The sequence below is a fragment of the Montipora foliosa genome, chromosome 5, assembly GCF_036669935.1.
Source record: "Montipora foliosa isolate CH-2021 chromosome 5, ASM3666993v2, whole genome shotgun sequence".
NCBI lineage: Eukaryota > Metazoa > Cnidaria > Anthozoa > Scleractinia > Acroporidae > Montipora > Montipora foliosa.
In genome coordinates this window covers 30,786,524-30,806,918 of record NC_090873.1, presented here as the reverse complement: position 1 = coordinate 30,806,918, position 20,395 = coordinate 30,786,524, and the positions used below count along the sequence as shown (strand labels likewise).

General features: G+C 42.2%; 2 protein-coding genes across 3 annotated transcripts in view; one reads left to right on the top strand and one right to left on the bottom strand.

The window, feature by feature from the left end:
- Positions 1-18,802, bottom strand: part of LOC138003929 (uncharacterized) — a 20,249-nt gene extending 1,447 nt beyond the window's left edge. The window contains exons 1-7 of the mRNA XM_068850248.1: positions 18,550-18,802; positions 7,993-8,304; positions 6,082-6,378; positions 5,218-5,535; positions 2,633-2,986; positions 996-1,166; positions 1-494 (exon numbers count right to left, since the gene is read on the bottom strand). The exon at positions 1-494 is cut by the window's left edge and continues 1,447 nt beyond it. Of these exons, the coding sequence (XP_068706349.1) occupies positions 1-494; positions 996-1,166; positions 2,633-2,986; positions 5,218-5,535; positions 6,082-6,378; positions 7,993-8,304; positions 18,550-18,586 (1,983 nt within the window). The 5' untranslated portion in view covers positions 18,587-18,802. The remainder of the gene's footprint in view (positions 495-995; positions 1,167-2,632; positions 2,987-5,217; positions 5,536-6,081; positions 6,379-7,992; positions 8,305-18,549) is intronic.
- LOC138003933 (DNA-directed RNA polymerase III subunit RPC7-like) overlaps positions 1-20,395 on the top strand; it is a 35,596-nt gene that overhangs the window by 6,899 nt on the left and 8,302 nt on the right. The gene's annotated exons all lie outside the window — the stretch shown is intronic.

Genomic DNA, 20,395 nt, shown 5'->3' with positions numbered 1-20,395 from the left:
GTTCTTCAATAAAGTGTACGACTTTTCGGAACTCGCCTTTGAGCACTTATGCAACGTTGGTGGCTTAAGATGTTTAATCAACCTCTCCTCCCAGTTTTTTCTCTCAGTGAAATCATTGTAGTCCAAGAAGGTTCTGTTTCGCAGAGCCTTCGGCAGTTTGCTGCGATCAACGCCGTCAATTCGCATTACGATCACCGACGAGTCACCCATCTCTGTGCTTCGGTACAAGGCCATCTCCAATTCCCCTCGGCAAAACTTGCTTGACAAGTAGTTTTGTGACATCACTGCCAGAACCTTACGACTGGTGTACACACTTTGAGCCATGTTGTCGACCACAGGCTTACCGATCTCAAAGTCTCTGTCGTGCATGCAGTAGTTGAGTTTGTGTTTCTCCACCAATGGTATAAGCTCCTTCTTGACCCAGTTCAAGTCATGGCTGCTGAAGGTGACAAATACATCATAGCGAAACTGATGATGGCCATCCACTGAGGTTTCTAATTACATTAAAAAAATGATAGATATCATGGAAATATCACCGTTAATCATGCAGGAAATGTCCAGTTTCGAATTCACCAAGACCTCTGGACAAAAATTAAAAGATTTAGTTTGACCTGAAGACTCTCCTGTTAGTATTTGTGAATATATTTACCTCAAAGCCGAGACTAACCCTGTATAAAGGCGCGTTTCATCTTTTTATCCAGTGGCATTGCTGAATTCGAAAGGCCAGCAGCTCCCGTACTCTTCTGTTGTTTTTTGAGCCCAAGTTATTGTTTGTATTGTTTAGTTTTTGTTGTCACTTAACTGAGTATCACAATGGTTAAGACTAAAATCAAGGCAAGTGAGTATGCGATCTGAAAGCCAGCTGTGCCTTAACTTAACCTAAGTTTCCCAAACGATAATTCGATCTGACTTGACCCTTGACCTAAAACAAAGAAATTGGAAATCAACAAACAAAGAAACAAATAAACCCAGTAGGTGGTATGCTAAAATCTCACCGAAAAATGGTTCGTCAGTGTTTCTTTTGCTACGGCACATTCTGTAAGCAAAAAAGGCAACAACGAAGCCCATGATGATTCCGCCAGCGGTTATTGAGGAAATGGCGACCAGCGGAGTCGTCTCGTGTCCACTCCCAATTGGCCCTTTGTGTTGTTCATTGTCTTTGAGTTCTAAAAACAAAACAAGCATAAAGACAAATCTCGCGAGAGTAAGAGAGGCAAGAGCAGGAATAAGCAGCATTTTCAGCTGGGAAAATGCGTCAGCTTCGTGTTCAGTTATTGTGGTGTCGCTCACTAATACGGTTCCCCGAACAATACTAATTAAGAACTGTTATTAAGTGGTTGAAAAACCGCTTTTTATCTTTCACATTAGTTAGAAGGCATACAGTGTTGTAGATGTAATATGTTCTTGTTCGATTTCAAATAGTTCTTTTTACAGTTTTTATCCGTTAGGGGTCGTAACAACGATGCCTGTATTTTTCTTGATGAGATACTGAATAACATGATTGGGAGTCAGGGTGGCTTAGTGGTTATCTATCGGGCCTCCCACCACTGCGAGCCGGGGTTCAATTCTGGCTTCGGCCAGCATGTGGGCTGAGTTTCAGTCGATCTCAAGCTGACTCGAGGGTTTTTCTCTGGGTACTCCGGTTTTCCTCCCTCATCAAAATCGACTCACAGCTAATTAACATCTAGCTGTGGTGCTGTGCTCCGACATCAAACATGGACTGTATAGCAGCAGCCAGACGCGCCTTTGTATGCTTGCAGCCGGATGTCGTGAGCCGCACCCTTCGCAATTCAGTCCTCGACTGCAAGTAAGGGTGATTAGCACTAGCAATATTTATTTATTTATTTAACAGACCAAACGAGGGTTTATACAGTCTTCAATGGTAATTGCCTATGTACGAACTGTGAACTGTTTTCTATGTTCAAATGATTACAGTACTAAATTGAAGCGCTTAGAAAATTTTAATATGGGAAGAATCCGAGCTTTTTGAATGGTAATCGAACCCATGACCATAGGATTGCAAGAAAAACCGAGTGTGAGTTACTCCCATCTGTTTTTCTGGGAGCGCGGCTGACGCATTGGTGAGAGCATTCGCCTCCCACCAATTTGACCCGGGATCGTATCTCGGATTCGACGCCAGATGAGGATTGAGTTTGTTGGTTCTCTACTCTGCTCCGAGACGTTCGGGCCCCCGATACTCTGGCTTTCCCCTCCCCTCAAAAACCAACATTTGATTTGATTTGTTCTGATCTCGGTTGATTTGTAGTTTCCCCCATTAGCAGAGCACTTGCGAAGGGCTAAATAGCCTTGGGCCTTAAATAAATTGATTATTGTTATCATTATAATTGTTTTGAGCTGGGTGTATAAAACTGCTCTGTGTTATGATTGATTGACTTTATTGTCTCTAAAGGAAAGATAGATATGATCCTGACAGTTATCTGGACGATTTAAGCAACTGTTTCTTCTAGGCACCTGAAAAATTTGAGCAGCTTCATAGGGAATCGACCCAATGACCTCGGCGATGTCGGTGCAAATACTCTTCAAATTGACCTGCTCCAAAATGAGTGGCTTCATAGCTCAGAGAAAATGATTGGTCAACATAATTATATGGAAAGTTCTCTACGAAACTTACTTTTCTCTTCTTCTTCTTCGACTAGAGTTAGGCTAGTAACAGACTTGATTTTCTCTTCACCATTTATAAACTCTGCACCACAGATATACTGGCCATAATCGTCTAAGCTGACGTTGAAGATGGTTAGATCAAAACGCAACACAACAGTTGAGTTTGAAAATTTCATTTTGTTGTACTCTTTCAGCCCGTAACGCAGTGAGCCGGCTTTTCCGATCAAGGTGTCGTTAAACATCCAAAATGTTTTAGGTGGGTGGGGTAATACCTCAGGAAATATGGCTCTGCATTGGAACAGTGCTAATGACTTAAGGCCCGCAATAACCTTCTTTTTAGTCGTCACGACTCGTGGAAAATTATCTGAAAGAGAAATGATTGAGCTTCATAAACGGTAGTTAGGGAGCAGTATTGGCCCAGCAGCACGCTTGAGGGCCCGCGTGAAAGCACGCGTATTTCACAAGTTTGTCCGGGAGCTTGTTTCTTAAAATTCCCGGAACATTTTCGGGCCCAAAAAAGCCATTTGTGAATCTTTGAGTCTATTGTTTTAAAAATCTGGTCTTTTTAAGTGTTTTCAAGGAAACAAAAAGCGAAATGATTAAATTGTGGCACCCGAAAGGTTTCGGGATTTTCAAGAAACTAGTTGTTTGATACCTATATTTTATCTCATTTTCTTTGATTAACAGTCCCCCAATCAGTGGAATCCTTGTTTTTATCAGAGTCTTAAAAGACTCTGATACAGTTTCCAGTTGAACACCCTAACGGTTTAAATGTAGTTGCGCTGGAGTTGCAATTCCTCTCTGACCACTGCTTGTACGTGTCTTCTTCGGTGGTTCCCAGTTCAACTCTACCATGGTGGACGAAAACAGTTGATCTCTAATCAGCTTTCTTTGTTCGTCCACCGACACTGGCACTTACATTCCACCATTGTTATATGTGTCTGTAGAGATTGCTTGCAAACCATTCATATGTACTTGAAGCAGTATTAGAATAGATGTTTAGTTTTTATGTTATCCCAACAACAACAACAACAACAACAACAACAACAACAACAACAACAACAAAAATACAATTTTTCTATGTGATTCAAGGCTACACGTACTATAGCACAATTCAAGATGGTAAATTTGACAGCTAATTGATTATTGTGAAACATGGAGATGTCTTTTCTCCCTCCTTTAATTGTTTCGAATCCGCCTTGATTGTTTCCCACACGCCGCTTGCAAAATCGACTGTTAGCTATTCACGCATAGTACGTGAAATAAAATTAAAAAAAAAAATCAAATTGTCATAATAGGGCCTTCAATAGGCCATTTCCGAGTTCATGTCTGCCTCCTCTTCAAAGCGAGTCTAAGTGGGAAGTCTTTGTGATGATGATTAGTTCTACTTTACATATAAATGAAAACTAATTTTCATAACAAAAACTTCGCACTTAGACTCGCTTTGAAGAGGAGGCAGACATAACACTTGGAAATGGCCTATTCAATCCCTTGGCGCATTTCCCGTTGTTATCGATCGCTTAACCATAAAAATGCCCTTTAAGTAATTTTCCAGGGGTTAAAATTAGAGTATCACGGTAGTGCGCATGTTCTAGCGACGTTGTAATTCGTGCGGGATATTTACACCTACGCGTGAAAATTTCGCTCAGCCCTCAGCACGTTCGTGTAAATTTCCCGCACGAATTATAACGTCATTTCCGATTGCTCCTAAGTGATGACATTTGTCACGGCTAGAACGTACCCAAACTTAATTTTACCCCGACACACCTTACATTTACCTGGATAAATTACCTCTTGTAAGCATTGCTCATGTCACTTGCTCTGCGGCCAGAGTTATAACAAAAGGCAGAGTCTACAGTTTATCGTCCTTATCCGAGAAAACGAAAGGAAAGAAAGATGTATCGAACCCGAAGAGAAAAATAATCTTGTCGTTTGTAAAACGACTTCAAATTCACGCAATTCAACGATGAAATTATGTTGAAATATACGTTTTAAAAGATTTCCTTGACAGTCACGCCTCCTTGCAAAGTTCGTACGGTTGTAATTTGAACATCGTTACATGAGTTGTTGAGTTGACGTGGGTTGTCAAATGTAAAAAATTTTTGGGTGGCCACGGTAAGGCGCGTTGCACTGTAATAATGAACGACATATGCAAACTCTGCATGTGGGGTATTGATAATTAGAACCTTTTGCTAACACAGAAGACGCAAAAAAATAACTGTACGTGTTAATTTAACGCCTAACGGATTTAAATGCGGTTTCCAGTTGGGTTCAATCCCTCTCAGACACTGACACAAAAAACACTAATAAAAAACTGCAACAACTGCAAAAACTGCGACGGAGTGCACTGCTTGTGTTTAAGCTTGTGTAGCTAGTGGAAAAGAGGCAGACGATGAGAAACTTTGCTTTTGTAATACCACTCATGTAAGAGTACGCAATCCTCTCGAATTTGGCAACGTCATCAAGGTTGCGCAACAGCTGACAGTCTTTCCCATGAAAATAATTTTTGCTCAATCCTCATGGGTCAGCATTTTAGCTAAAAGGACCAACCTTACGATGCGTTGTCCAAAGGTCGGACACACAAATGATACATACCTTTTATCAAGACTTTCACGGATCTTGTTTTCTCGTCAAAACCCTTAGATGTGTTGATGCCACAAATATACTTTCCTCCGTCCATCTGCGAGACGTTGCGTATTGTCAAAGAAATTCTAACATAATTTTCTGTAATCGTATGACCAAACTTTACTCTACTGGAATTGCGAACGTTGTCGTTGTTATATTTCCAATAAGGCCGGGCTTTCGCTTCTTTGCATTCATCTTCGCTGCAGAAACATTCCAGAAGGGCACTTTTGCCTTCTACTGCTAAAATTGTGTTTTTGAAAACAGAACGCCACTTGATCATGTCTAAACCTAAAATAAACATAATCTCGATTAGTTGAGTTTTAGAGGAAAGGCGGTGTTACGGTGAGAGAAGTAGCTTATTTTGCGCAACGCAGTATTGGTGCTGTATTTAGCTTTAATATTTTTTTTACAAACATATCGGGTAATAACGGTTTTCATGATATTAGGTGCAAGTTAACGTATGTAGCATGGAGCACGCACCATCGGCTATTTGCTGTCGATGGATTTGTTACATTTGCGCATGCACGTATTTGTACATTTTGGTGCAAAGATTAAGGATAGCTGTCGAGCATTTTACAGTATCTTCCCTCCCTCCCCTCCCTACATTTTCCTCTGTTTATGAGAGTGTGTCTGTCTTCAGGCCTAAAAGCAGTAGAGGTATTGGCTCGCCACTTATCGCGCGACTTTGCGAGCTATGGGAGCGGTTTTTATCTGGGATCTGGTTACAGGAAGTGAAGGCTCCTGGATTTCTTAGGTACCCAACATTTGTTAATATCGTATCCGTTTGTTATACTTTCTATTTCACATATTTTTATGTCAAAAAGACTTACTTACGTTTAACTATGACATTAATATCTTCTGTGGAGGTTCCAAAAATGTTTTCAACTCGGCATGTGTACGTCCCCTGATGGTAACCTTGAATATAACGAATTTTCAAGCTCAATACTCCTGTCGATTTATGCTTAATACTGTAGCTATGATGATTATCTCCATCGCGAATCCTTGAGCCATTTCTCCACCAGGAAATAGAAGGGTTTGGCCATCCTCTTTCTGCAATGCACACCCCTATCTCCATCCATTCTCTCTCGGTAACGACTTTGTGGTATTGAATCATCTTAAGAATCGGTCTACCTAATGATTTCAAGTCCTACATGTTAGGAACAATCAAGCAGTTACGACGGTTTCTGGTGCAGATGGTCAGTAAACTCGACACTTTGTTTTATGCTTTTGTTCACTGTTTTGGCTTTGAGCACGCACAAGCCACACCCAAAAGTCTTGATTAATTTATTCAAAACTCATTTGTGAACTGAGGGAGAAAGATTGTGCATGGTCAAGGTCAAGTTAACATGAAGCGCGATGCCTCTGTTCTGGCTTTTGAAATTTCTAGAGTTTGAAAAACAGTTCATCTACATGAACTATGGTGGAACCGTCCAACAATGGTTAATTCCTCATTAAACTCTAGAACTGACCTTTTTTGTTTGCTTGCAAATTAGTCCCTGTTGTCTCGTTCAAGGTTAAATAATAAGAACAACAAGGGCTAGTTTACAAGCAAACCAAGCAAACAAAAGAATACTAAAATGACGGCAATTTTGGAATAAATATATGTTATTCACCGGCCGGGAGATCCGTATTGAGAAAAACTGTGCCCGAGGTTTCGAGTACGGCCCGAGGCCGTAGGCCGAGGGCCGTACTCGAGACGGAGGAAAAACTGGAAAAGTCATGTTTTTATTTTACACATTGTCTCATTCACGTGTCAACAAATGTACAATAAAATGAATTGGTCAATCCATTGTTTTTTTTTAATGAGAAAGTTGAACAATAACACTGCTCTATTGCAAAAAACAATTAAGAGAAATTGAAACTTCGCTCTTTCAATTCGCAACTTCACTCTGCGCTTAGCGTAGTTGGTTACCATGACCATGGTCCGGAGATAGGAAAATACTGCCCGCTCCCGGAACCAATCAGATTGCAGGATTCTCAGGATACCGCCCGCTCACGATCAAAGAAATAAATAAGGTGTAATACTGAAGCAGGTAAATTGAAGTTCATCGCTTTGTGTAGTTCTCAGCGGTGAAATTCGGCCTAGTTGTACGAAGGATAAATTTCACATTACTACCCCCATCGAATTACTCAATTGGGCTTGATGGTACATATACTTTGGAAAGTGAGTTATCGCTTATTGCGTGATGCAACGTTAAGGCCGGTACACACGAGCGACCTTGCTTCCACAGCACGCTCCTGCAACACGCTCCCGGAGCAAAGCTCCCTCGTCTGCACCAACGATTTTTAGCGAAAAAATATGTTGCGCAACAAAACGTTTGCTCCCAAGTTTTCCTCCCTCATATTAAACTGGTTTGATATGAGGGAGCAAGCTGCAGGGGGAACCCTGAAACAAAGTGTCTTTTCATTGGTTTTCGTGAAGAATAATCAAAAGGGTCTCTAATTGGTGCATTCATGTTAGCACGAGGAGTGAGCAGGCGCAGTAAAGTTCAAATAGCCAATTTTTGGCTATAAGAAACCCTACGGCGCATGTTCTCCTAAATAGAGTTTCCCAGAGCCTTGGGTCTACCTTAGGCTCTGGTGACGAGAATGGTTTCGGATACCTGTGGACGGGACCTCATTGGGCTGGTATAGGATAGGCAAGCTCCTATCCATGGGCTCCTGTTTACCAATGTACTACTACTCACTTCTAGATTATAGATATTTCAAAAGCGTGATAAAAAAAGGAAAGTAACAACAACTTACTTGGAGTGACGTCACAAGAATCAATGTCATCTCCGCGTGCCACGAAACACTGGAAAGTTTCTTGATCAATGGTTACATTCGTGAGGAATACTGCCGACCACGTTTTGATTGAATTTTGTCGTACTTGATCTTTTTCAGTAACTGGCTTTTTATTTCGGGTCCAGTTAACAGAATCGAAACGAAGGCCATGAAACTTGGACTTCGCTGAGCAGTTGAGAACCAGATTTCCGTCAAATGTTGCAGTGCCGCCCACATTTCTGTCCCCAGGGAAGATCTTGCAAAAGCTTTGCACTAAATAAAACTTTACTAGCACTGAAAAAAAACAAACACAGAAAAAGGCAATTCAACACACCAAAAGGTTATTTGTTTTGCCTTTTCGCCCCAATGTTGTTTTCGCAGGAACACGGCGCTGCAAATCAACTTGCTCAACGATGAGGTCCTCCCCGGGGAGGGGGGGGGGAGTCCCTGTCCTTGTTCCCTTTAAATATATGCTTGTGTTCCCTTGTTCCCCAAATTACTGTTACCGTACCCTGGGTTCGCAAACACAGAACGCGGAGAACACTTAAGTCTTCAGTTTTTTAATATTGTCCGCGAGCCACACACTCTTACAATCTCCTCTGCTCTCTCGACCACATGGCATGCCCCAATATGGAGCTACCACATTTGGGCACTATGTCACACAACAGTCCGTTGCACTGCCCCTCTCCTAGATAATTATCCGTCCCGGATAAGGCAACATATAAAAACAACTACGAGAAAAAAAAGGAGACTTCAAAGTTCTTAACGAATTTCTCAACAACACTATGCTGCGTTCCCTAAACATTGCATCTCGCCACAAAGTCACTATATCTCAGGGGTCTTCTCCGACTCCTGTCTGAATGCCTGAGGTTGTCCTGGCCTGTCTGCAGTGGTAAGGTTTCATCATTGGTAACGCGAACATTCCGTCTTGAATCAGGGGGTTTACGCCTTCTCCTCAGCGTACGACGAGATGCTGCGTTGCTCCTTGTGGTGTCTTCTAGCACCTCCTGGCGAGTAGATGCTTCTTCAGGTAAATTCGCACCCTGTCCTTCAGGTGGGTCATTGAAACAATGCCCACAAGCATCTCCGCGGTACTGCCAAAGCCTATCTCTGTGCACAACCTTAGGCTTTGCCCGAGGGTTGTACAACCACACAAGTCCGCCCTTCCTAAAAGTAAAAGCTTCACTACGGATGTCGTATCGTCTCTTCATTCGTTGGCTACCGGCCTGCTGGTGGTCTCGTGCAAAGTCATGAACAGTCGCTCTCGATGCTCGCAATCTCTCCGCATACTCGAGATAACTTAGTTCCTCAATATCAGCTTGCGGCCGCCCTAAAAGCAGATCCAAGGAGACACGCAATTCTCGCCCGAACATGAGCATTGCAGGCGTAAGCTTCGCCGTCTCGTGCACGACTGAACGGTATGACATCAAAAGTAGTGGTAAATGCCAGTCCCAGTATTTCTGATGATCCTGAACAAATGTGGCCAGTTGATTTTGTAGAGTTCTATTGTAACGTTCAACCATGCCATCCGACTGAGGATGCAGGGCGGTTGTCCGTGTCCTATGGATCCCAAAGCAAGGTGCAGACCTCCTGAAAGACAAGAGACTCAAAATGTCGTCCTTAATCAGAATGGAGCTCGGCTGGCACCCCAAACCTACTGAAGAATTGAGACACTAGCACATTGGCAACATTTAACGCTTCCTGATTTGGGAGTGCATACGCCTCAGGCCATTTACTGAAGTAATCCATAGCAATCCAGATGTACTTGTTTCTGCTTTCCGTTTCCGGCAAGGGTCCTAAGACATCTATAGCCACATGCTCCATGGGCTTTCCAACATTGTACAGCTAAGGCGGCGATCTCGTTTTCACCCTGGGACCCTTCCCGGACGAACACCGGTCACATTTGTGGCACCATTCATCAACGTCACGACGACAAGGGATCCAGTAGAACCTTTCACCGACTTTTCCTAGGGTCTTCGACATTCATAGGTTACCACCTACTGGACTATCATGCAGAAGTTTCAGCACACCGGCACGAAGTGCTGTAGGGAGCACCAGCTGCCACGTCTCTTCGGCACGCTTAGGCGATTCCCATCGGTGGTACAGCACACCCTCCTTGAGAGCTAGGGACTCCCACTGGGCCCAGTAGGCCTTTGTAGTCGAGTCAAGGTGGGCAATAGCAGGTCATTCGGGGCGGTTGCGCTTCACGATGTGGGAAATTGATCTCTCTGCCATCTGAGAGGTACGCAATTGTGATGGTGTCCACTGTTGGCTTCCTAACAGTTCCTCGTCCTTCAATTCTTCTTGCCCAGTGATGGCAGACTTCGAGTGCAGCTCTCTGACAACTGGGAAGGTGTCAGCTGGCCTACTTCCTTTACCGTCTCCAGGTAACTCTTTCTCCTCTTGACGCTGATAATGCGTGCAATTTGTTTCAAAGCAAAGACGCCATGACAATACATCTGCATTTTGATGACCTTTGCCCTCCCGATATTCGATGCGAAAGTCATAGGTCTGTAGTTTCTCTAACCACCGAGCCATCTGTCCTTCTGGGTTCTTGAAAGTGATCAGCCATTGTAGCGAAGCGTGGTCAGTTCTTACAGTAAACTGCCTTCCATAGAGGTAGGCGTGAAAATTCTCAATTGCTCTGACAACTGCCAGAAGTTCACTCGTATTGGTGCAATAGTTGCGTTCAGGTCTGCTGAGTGCATGGCTGTAGTAGGCTATGACTCTCTCCTCACCATCATGGACTTGAGAGAGAACTGCCCCTACACCGACATCACTGGCATCCGTAAATAGTAGGAAGGGTTCCGTGGTGCAAAGGTACGTTAGAACCGGGGCAGACACAAGAGTATCCTTGAGCTGCTGAAATGACTCTTCACAAGCCTTTGTCCACTCGAATGATTGGCCTTTCTCATTCAGTTCATGCAGGGGCCTAGCAACACCAGAGAGTGACCGTACGAATCGCCGGTAGTAGGTGCCCAATCCAACAAATCTCTTAACCTCCTTGGCATTTCGTGGCACAGGCCAGGTTTTAACTGCCTCTACTTTGTCGGGGTCTGTGGTTATTCCCTCTGCATAGACTACATGGCCAAGGAACGTAACTTTGCAGTTCCCATTTCTTAGGATTCAACTTCAGGTTGGCTGCGCTGAAACGGGGAAACACATGTCTCAACTGTTCTAACCACTCGTGAAGTCAAGGGTCGAAAACCAAGTTGGACCAGCGAGTTCATCAAGGGTGCTGTCTATCCTTGGCAGCGGATAGGAGACCTTTTTCGTGAGGTCATTCAGTTTGCGGTAGTCCACCCAAAACCTTGTCGATCCATCGTTTTTCTTGACCATCACGACAGGTGAGGCCCAGGGACTGACTGAGGGCTCAATTATGCCTTGTTTCTGCATGTCCTCGACAGCTTTAAAGGCTTCCTCACTCTGTGTCAAAGGTAGTCTCCTTGGGTGCTGACGAACAGGGATAGCATCCCCGGTGTTAATCTCATGTTTTGCCCAGATCTTGAGGCCCCTTTGAGAAGAAGAAATGCAAGCATGAGCTCATGCAGCTGACGCTGTTGACCAGCATTTAACCCCTTCGTACTTTGGGCATAGGGGTCCTTTAAATGTTCTGGCAAGTCATCCCCTGTGACTTGAGAATCAGGAGTGAAGTCATGCTGCTTTGTTAATTCGGGTTCACAGCTTGCTACCTCAGTACCTTGACAAATTGTTCTTGTTTGACCAGAGAGATTTACCGCTCTCACAGGAACATAATCTTGTTGGGCTTCAACCAGCGTCTTACCAACCATAACATCAGCCTGGCAGTAAACGATGGGCCTACTGTTCCCCACGGTTCGCCAAGTGGATCATCCATGATCCTCACCGCCACGAGGGTTTCATTGTAAGGATAAATCAGTGTGTCTTCCACAGCTGTTGAACGATAACAGCGAGCTAGTTGTCTAGCTGACGGCTTATGAAGAGGGACTTCTTCCAATCCGATACCCAGGCTTCCTGCTCCAGCATCAACTGTACAACTATAGGCCATCAAGAAGTCCAGGCCGAGTATGAACTTGTCGGAAATATCTGCCTCCTATTTTTATCCCGAGCCATAGTTTACCAGAAACATTCACTGTGTCCCCTGTAGCAGGTTTAAGTACACTCATGGTACCCTGTAAGCGAGAAAGTGTACTCTTGCTCAGTACATCCGGTCGGACTACTGTGGCATTAGCTCCTGTGTCAACAACCATAGGACAGATCACACCATCAATGTTTCCATTTACTGTGAGGATGTCCCCCTTGTGGGACAACTGTCCAGTCATCATCGTAACTTGTGGGGCTAAATTGACTGTTTTCCGGGCCGGCCTTTCCCAGCAAGCAGCCCTTTAGCTTGTGCCAGTAAATCATCCAGCCGGCATTCCCCATGACCAGGCTTCTCAGTTGAAGTTCCTTCTGCTGTGTCACAGTTCACTCCACGAGCCTGAAAGTCCCTTTGGCGAGATGTTAGCCGGTAAGATTCTAACTCCATGGCCAAGGTGAGAGCTGCTCGAAGGGACTGGGGACGGCTTTGCTTCAATCGTAGTCTGGTATCTCCATCCAGGATAGCATCAATAAATTGCTCCTTGGCCAGTAGATCCTTCATTTCTTCTGGCGCAGAAGGGTAAGCCAGCCTAGCCAAGCACTTTAAATCGTCGGCTAGCTCTTGTAGTGATTCGTCACGCCGTCTCAATCTACTTTTAAACTTGGAACGATGCAGTTCTTGCTGGTGCGCCGAACCAAATCCGCTCTCAAGAGCTGCAACCAACTCCTTATAGTCTTGACGGGTATTTGATGGAAGATTTCTCAGTAGACTCAAGGCAGAACCTTTCAGGCTTGTCGCAAGGTTGTTACCATGACTGGTTGTGGTGTCCTCATTGCTGTTAAATCAGATCCGCAATCCATACGCTGTAAAGGTCTTGAAAGAGACAACACCAAAATGGTAGCGGTTGAAATATTTACAGCAGCAAATCACTTATCCTTTACACGTTTTATCGCCCCCCAGGCTCGAACAATGTCGATTTAATTCTACAAAATTCATCTTTGAGGAGCAACCCTGAATCTAGCTGTGTGTTTGTAGTTGGCGATTTCAACATTCCTGCCTTGGACTGGACGGATTCATCTTCTCCTGTTAATATTGGAGGAAATGCAACTGGTGACAATTTTTGCGACTTAATGGGAGACAACTTCCCATTTCAGCTCGTTCACTGTCCAACCCATATTGCTGGAAACAAACTTGATCTTGTTCTGTGCAATTGTCCTGAAGTAATTGAAGGTGTTTCTACACACAGCCCGGGAGTTAGCGAATTTCCGTCAGATCATTATATTAGTGATTTCTCCGTTAGAGGAAAGTTTCATCGAGCAAACCCGGTACGCCGCAAAGTTGGAGAGATCTATTTTTGACTGCTGTCTCTGAGTGTGTTTATATCAAAACAGTCAAGGACACTAACTCACCTCGTTGGATAGACTCTGAAGCCCGTCATTGTCTAAGAAAGAAATATACTGCGCTGAGAAAATACCGGCGTAAGAAAACTGCAACCAACAAGTTGAAATTGCCCACTTTAAGCCAGGAAGTAAAATATGTTATTAGGGCTAAGCATCGAGATTACTTAAAGAAAATCGGGTCTTCGTTCAAAGACAATCCAAAATTGTTCTGGAGCGACCATAAGGCAATTCTGCACTCACGAGGAAAACCAAGTGTTATCTCTTACAACGGTGTTACCGCGACCAGCTCTGCTGATAAGGCAGAATTATTCAACTTGTATTTTTCCTCTGTCTTTAGGCCACAGTCGACTACAAACGTAAACACTAAATACTTGAATATTCATGATCAATCTTTTGCCTGGCCGCTTATGTCTGAATGAACTATTTCGGTTAACGAAGTCGCAAAGTGTCTAATGGACCTTGACATCACGAAATCCTGTGGTCTCGATGGGATTCCGGCCAGACTTCTTAAGGAATATGCTAATGAGACACCTCGCTCAAAACAGCTTGTTTGCCCAAGGAATGGAAAGAAGCTAACATAACACCTGTTCATAAAAAAGACTCTAAGGAGCTTGCTTCAAATTAGAGACCTATCTCCCTTTTGTGCCTAGTAAACAAAATACTTGAACGCTGTATCTGGAATAGTCTCTTCTACCATATAAAAAACGTTATAACCCCATTACAACACGGTTTCATGCAAAATCGCTCTTAGTTTCTCAGTTACTGTCAGTCCTACATTCCATTGAAAAAATTCTCGACAACAACATTGAAACAGACATCTTGTATTTGGACTTTGCCTAAGCGTTTGACTCTGTGGACCACGCCATCCTCCTTGAGAAGCTTGAGAGATACGGAGTAGTTGGACATCTACATAATTGGTTAAAGACCTATCTGCAGGATCGGCAGCAACGAGTTGTTGTAGATGGATTCACCTCCAGTTGGGCCCCCGTAACCTCCGGAGTGCCCCAAGGAAGTCTGCTTGGCCCATTACTCTTCATTATCTTTATCAACGACCTGCCAAGTGCCTTGCCTGATGGTTCTTTGACAGCCCTTTACGCAGATGACACTAAGCTTTATGGAAGTATCTTATCATATCCAGGTACAGATAAATTGCAGCAAGCTTTAACAAACCTAAATTCCTGGAGTCTTCACAATAATATTAATTTCAACGCATCAAAGTGCAAGGTCTTAACAGTGACGCGGAAGAGAAATCCAGTGCGTTATGACTACCACCTTGGCCACGTTGACTTACAACAAGTGAACGAGGAGAAAGATCTCGTTGTCATGATAACAAGCAAATTAACGAGGGAAACTGAACTTCTCATGGTCTCTGCTAAAGCGAATAAGCTACTCGGTCTTCTTCGTCGCACTTGTCCCATGCTGACCGACGTCAAGGTTAGAAGATCCTTGTACCTGGCACTAGAGAAGTCCCAAATGAGCTATGCAACTGAGGTGTGGTCTCCCAGCCACTCAACTCTAAAGTAGAAAGCTGAAAGGGTTCAGAGAAGAGCTACACGCTGGATTTTACAAATCAAGCAAAATGAACTGTCCTACAAAGAAAGACTGATTCATCTGGATTTGCTGCCTCTTACCTATGACCGCGAGGTCAAAGATTTAGTATTTCTTTATGAGGCTTTGTATGGCTACATTGACATTGATATTAGCTTTATTAAGAGTGTGAGTCGCGGCCATACTCGGCGATCTCAATCAAGCGATATAAAGTACTTGGAGACGCCTTTCTGTAAAACAGCTACCTATGAGTCCTCCTTCTTTAATCGCAGTATTAAATTATGGAACCTCATATGTAATTATTTATTTAGAAGAGAGACTCAGACCAATAAAGTTGAAAAACAAAACAAAAACAAAACAAACAAAACAAATCTCCACTGGAAGCTGACTGAGGCGTTGAAAACTTGGAGACCTCCGGTGAAAGCCTTTCAAAGGCGTGAAATTTTCTACTTTAACATGCATTTGTTGTTACGCCGTATCCAGCGTTTTCCTTAGTTTATCACTGAAAGTCTTCAGCTGCGAGTCGAACTTCTCTTGTGTCCCTTTGAGCCTTTCGTTAACCTCTTCTTCGAAGGAACGTTGTTTCGAGTCAAGGAAATCCACCTTATTTACGAAATCTTCCTCCAAAGAATTTATTTTCAAAGTCAATTTATCTCCGTGTAACTTAAGCTCAGTCTCCAGCTGCGATGCTTGATTATTCACACGAGTACCCAGTTCTTTGAAGCGTTGCGACAGTTCTTCTGTTTGAAGTTCAGTTTTTAGCCCTTGTTGTTCCAGCCTGTTTATTTCTGTATGGACTGAAGTACTTTCATAATAGCGTCCAAGTTAGAACCGGAGACCGCTGCCGTATAGATGAGCGGTGAGACATTTTCATCCACGACACTCCCATCCTGCGTTTTGAGAACGATTTCCCCACTTTCGTCGCTAATATCCGCGTCTGCCCTCCCCACTCCTGACACCACTGTTACCTTACCCTGGGTTCGCTAACACCGAACGCGTAGGACACTTAAGTCCAGAGTTTTTTAATATCGTCCGCGAGCCACACACTCTTACAATCTCCCCTACTCTCTCGACCACATGGCACGCCCCAATATGGAGCTACCATATTTGGGCACTATCTCACACAACAGTCCGTTCCATTACTTTCAAACTTGTTGCCAGCTTTTTGATCCCAAAAAATTGTTTTTGTTTCCTTGTTCCCTAAAGTATTTTGGCATTGTTCCCCTGTTCCCTGTTTCCCTGTCCAAATTAGTCGTGTTCCTTTGTTCACCAAAACCCCTTGGAGGGCCTCAACGATTGTTTATTCATTGTCACACTCAAGATTATGAGTCATGTAGCAGCTCTCGTAACGGTTAATGTGATTGGCTCAATACCCAAGTCTAAAACAAAAGGCTAAACAATTGAAGCAATGACTCAAACTTAAAAACAACAGAAACTGCTTAAAATCCCAAACAATAGAGGGTTACAAGAGCTACGCTACTAATTTTAACATATTAAAATATTAAAATACTAAAATATTAGACACAACGAAAAACAACATGACAAGAAATACGTAACATTGTGCAATAATAGAAGAATTCCCTTTTGTACTTCCTGTAACGATTGCGGTAACAAAAATCGCTATGAATGTCAAGCAGAAGAACGTGACCTTGACGCGTTTAACTCAGAGCTGGGGTTTTTTTGAGATTAAAAATCTCCTTATTTGGATGTCACGTAGCTCAAGCATTTTCCCGTGCGTGTAGCATCGATCTTAGTTTTGTCCATATTTGAGCATAAAATCCCCTGGCCAGCTTTGTTCCAAGGAGAGAGTTGCAATTTACACGCTTCAAGGTCAAAGCATGAGCTTCTGATGTCAAGGTAAAGGGATTTTCCTCCAGGCAATTTTACCCTTGACTTGTGTGGAATAAATCTCGGACACAAGTTGGGTGTTCCTGAAGTAATAATAATGGCTTGACGATACCAACGTTTAGAGGATTTAATCTCCTTTGGCTTGGGGAATCCTTGAAACGACTCTAGGGTAGTGTTTGAAGTTGGTATGATTGACAGAAGGGCTGTAAAAGAATAGCAATGAAGTTTTTACCCACCCCACACCTCCTAAATTTTTTTGCTCCGTTTCTCTTGACTTTACCGCTGACACAGCCCATCTTACGCAGACTACATCAATAGATTTATCTGGTCGTTGGGCTCACAACACATTTCACTTTTCCTCCACCCAGCAATTTTGATTTCTCACGGTCTTTATAGTTGTCAGAAGTTAGGCCCGCTTTTAACGCTGAATACTAACTGAGGGTAGGGGAGGGTTTTTCTTTGCAGACGAAGAGTAGGCGTATGTCGGTGGTGTATTATTGTCATTATGGTGGTGGTTTATTCTGTCCTGGGGACAATGTTGCTCCCACGAAATAAGATTTACATCTTTGCGAGGGAAACCTTAAAAGGATGAATAATTACAGCAAAGGAGGTTTAATTCGCCTCTTTGGGTTATATTCGCAACAGATGACTTCTATAAGAATTCTATAAGAAATACCGCAAAGACAATATAGTAAAACGCAGAAACTATACAAAAAGTAAGATGCAAATAGCTGGAAATTTCTAGGCAGGCCATAAAATGGATTGAGTTTCCTATTAAAGCAATGTTCTTGTGATGCAAATTTTCCCGCAAAAGATATTCAGATATGGACAGGTGCTGTCGATCCAAGCATTTTTTCTGCGCCCGTGAAAATATTGACCAACATGATTTTGGGTTGTTTCTTCAAGCACAAAATGCATTGGGCAAATATTGCGTAAGACAGTTTTTCTATCCTTCATTTAAAGAGTCTTAGACCAACATCCGATTTTTTTCGACGAAGGGGAAAAAGCAGACACCATATTGTTCGATTCTGTTAACTACACATTAGCATACTTTTATATCCTTCTTTGTGTTTTTTTACGTTCGAATTTCAACAGAACACTCAATTTATTTTTGTGACACTCTCAGCTCCATAATAAATATTTTGGTGATGCATGACCTCAAGATCAAAAATGAAATGATTTCGAGCGCGTTTCTTAGTTAGGCACTGCTACAAGTTTTGATATGCAAAAGGAAATTCAGAATACCGGAGTCACTGAATTTTTTGTTTTCGAGAGAGAAAACAAAAAATATTGATTTGGCGTTTACTTTTCTCGTAAAACGTCTGACCTAGCTGCATAAAACAATCCGGCTTGCCCTTTTAATTTAAATCTTACATAAATATATAAATTAGGAACATTCTGGCTTGGGTATTCCATACCCTAAAGCCTAAGGTTATCTGTATTTCACAAGAAATGAACAGCATCACGTTAGATATGAACCCAAAACGGCTCCCAACTCGGTAAATACATTGAATTGGAAGCCATAAAGTCAGGCGTTTTTCAACCTCTCGTACATTATTATCCCTTTGATTCTAATGGAAAGGGCTAATTCTGACATTGAAACTAACTATCATATGCATTGAAGAAAAAGAAAAGAAATTGAATGACTTGGTTACAAAAAAAAAATAAAAGCTCTTTACTTACGTGTGGAAAGCAAGCCAAAAACGCGATTGTAAAACATCGTTGACAACCAGCCAAAACGGCAGCGCTTTGTCTACACCGAGCCGTTGAATGCTCTAAAGACTGCTAGAGTCTTGGTTTATATGGAATAACTGAAAGATCAAACGAACTATAGACGTATCATGAGGCTCTGGTTACACAATACTCACCAAAATGTAAAAAATTTAAGGGTAATTGAAATGATGTGACAGTTGACGGGTCAGCTGCGGTGCCTTTAATTTTTAAACTTGTTGAAAACTATTAATCTTTGTGTGAAATTTGCATAAAACTGGTCAGCTGGTAGGGGGTGCGTATAATTCGATGACCAAAAAGAAATTTTAAGCTGAAGCCTAGGCGACTTAAGTTTTTATTGATCTTCCGGTGAGCTTTTTTTATTTCCGCGGTAGCTATTGATCAGGTGGAATGCAACATGAAGGATCGTGAACTCTATTTTCATCCGCACAGGAACTTCGACAACAGAAGCATTTTACTTTTTGTCTTCCTTGAAACAAGCCATACGTCAGCAACTGCATTTTTAAAGGGTTCTGTCACATTAGTTCAGTTCGTTAGTCAGTCCCTGTAAACTCAGCTGTTAAAAGAAGTTTTGAAACACAAGCTAAACCCGTACATTCTTTACTTCACCAAGAGTAGCTGCCTTCTTTCCTTATTAATCACGGTGAAGAATGAGAATATCTGCATTTTGAAAAATTAAGGGTCCCTTTTTCCAATTCTCATCAGTCGCATTGATAATAATAATAATAATAATGATTTGATATCTTTCTTCAAAATGTCAAGGAGTGCGGAGTGCTATAGACTAGCATGAGAAATTATCAGTGAAAAAAGTTTTTTTTTGTAATTTAAGCAGGAAAACAGAAAAAAATCCATCGAACAATCTCTTTTAATTAAAAACAAACCTTCTACACCGCTTCAGAAAATGCAGTCTACATGGTTAAGAATTCTATCATGATAGAGTTTTAACTGAATAAAAAAAACGTGGACAACTTTTTGCACACATACGTGCCACAATTCTGTCCATCATAATGCGCTTGCGCAAATTCAATTTAGCATGTGCAAACTTCTTACCTTTAATTAGATCGGAAGAAACAGCTGTTTTTGAGTGACAAGAGGAAAAGTAAAATGGGGAAGTCGATTTTATTGCCGGACGCCTTCTGGTCTCCATTGTACTTTTCATATCACATATGCTCGAGTGACATTTTCATCCTTTAGATTCCATTCAATTTTCGTAATAAAACTAGACTGCCTGACACTTTTTATAGGAATGTTTTTTTATATGAGCGTTGAGCTTGATATTAACTAAAATTTTAAGAATATGCTGAGAGCGTACCATGGCTGTGACTCAGTTCAGTTCAGTAATTTCTTTATTTAGATCGTTTTAATGACTAGTACCACGTCCGCATTGATTTCATGCATGTATTGCACAAACAAACAAACAAACAAACAAACATCTTAAGAACGCTTTCAAAAAAGAAAAGAATACAAGAATGTTTAAATTAGGCGTGTGCATAGAAAACAGATATACTTGCGACATTATTCCACACACATGAAAATACAAAAATGTAAACCGTTTGAAAAAGGCGTACGTGAAATTTTCTAGTTAAAACCAAATTTTATGCAGAACGTGCTCGCTGGTAATGACAAAAAGCAAATACACATCCTGTCATTAGTCATTGTTATTGTGAACTGTGTGATTGATGAATTTTGAAATAATGGACAATTAAGTACTTACAGATCGAGAAAGTTCTAACTTGAGGGGACCCTGAGAAATTCTCCAAGAGCAATTGTGACACAATTTGTTAAGTGGCGTGTATTG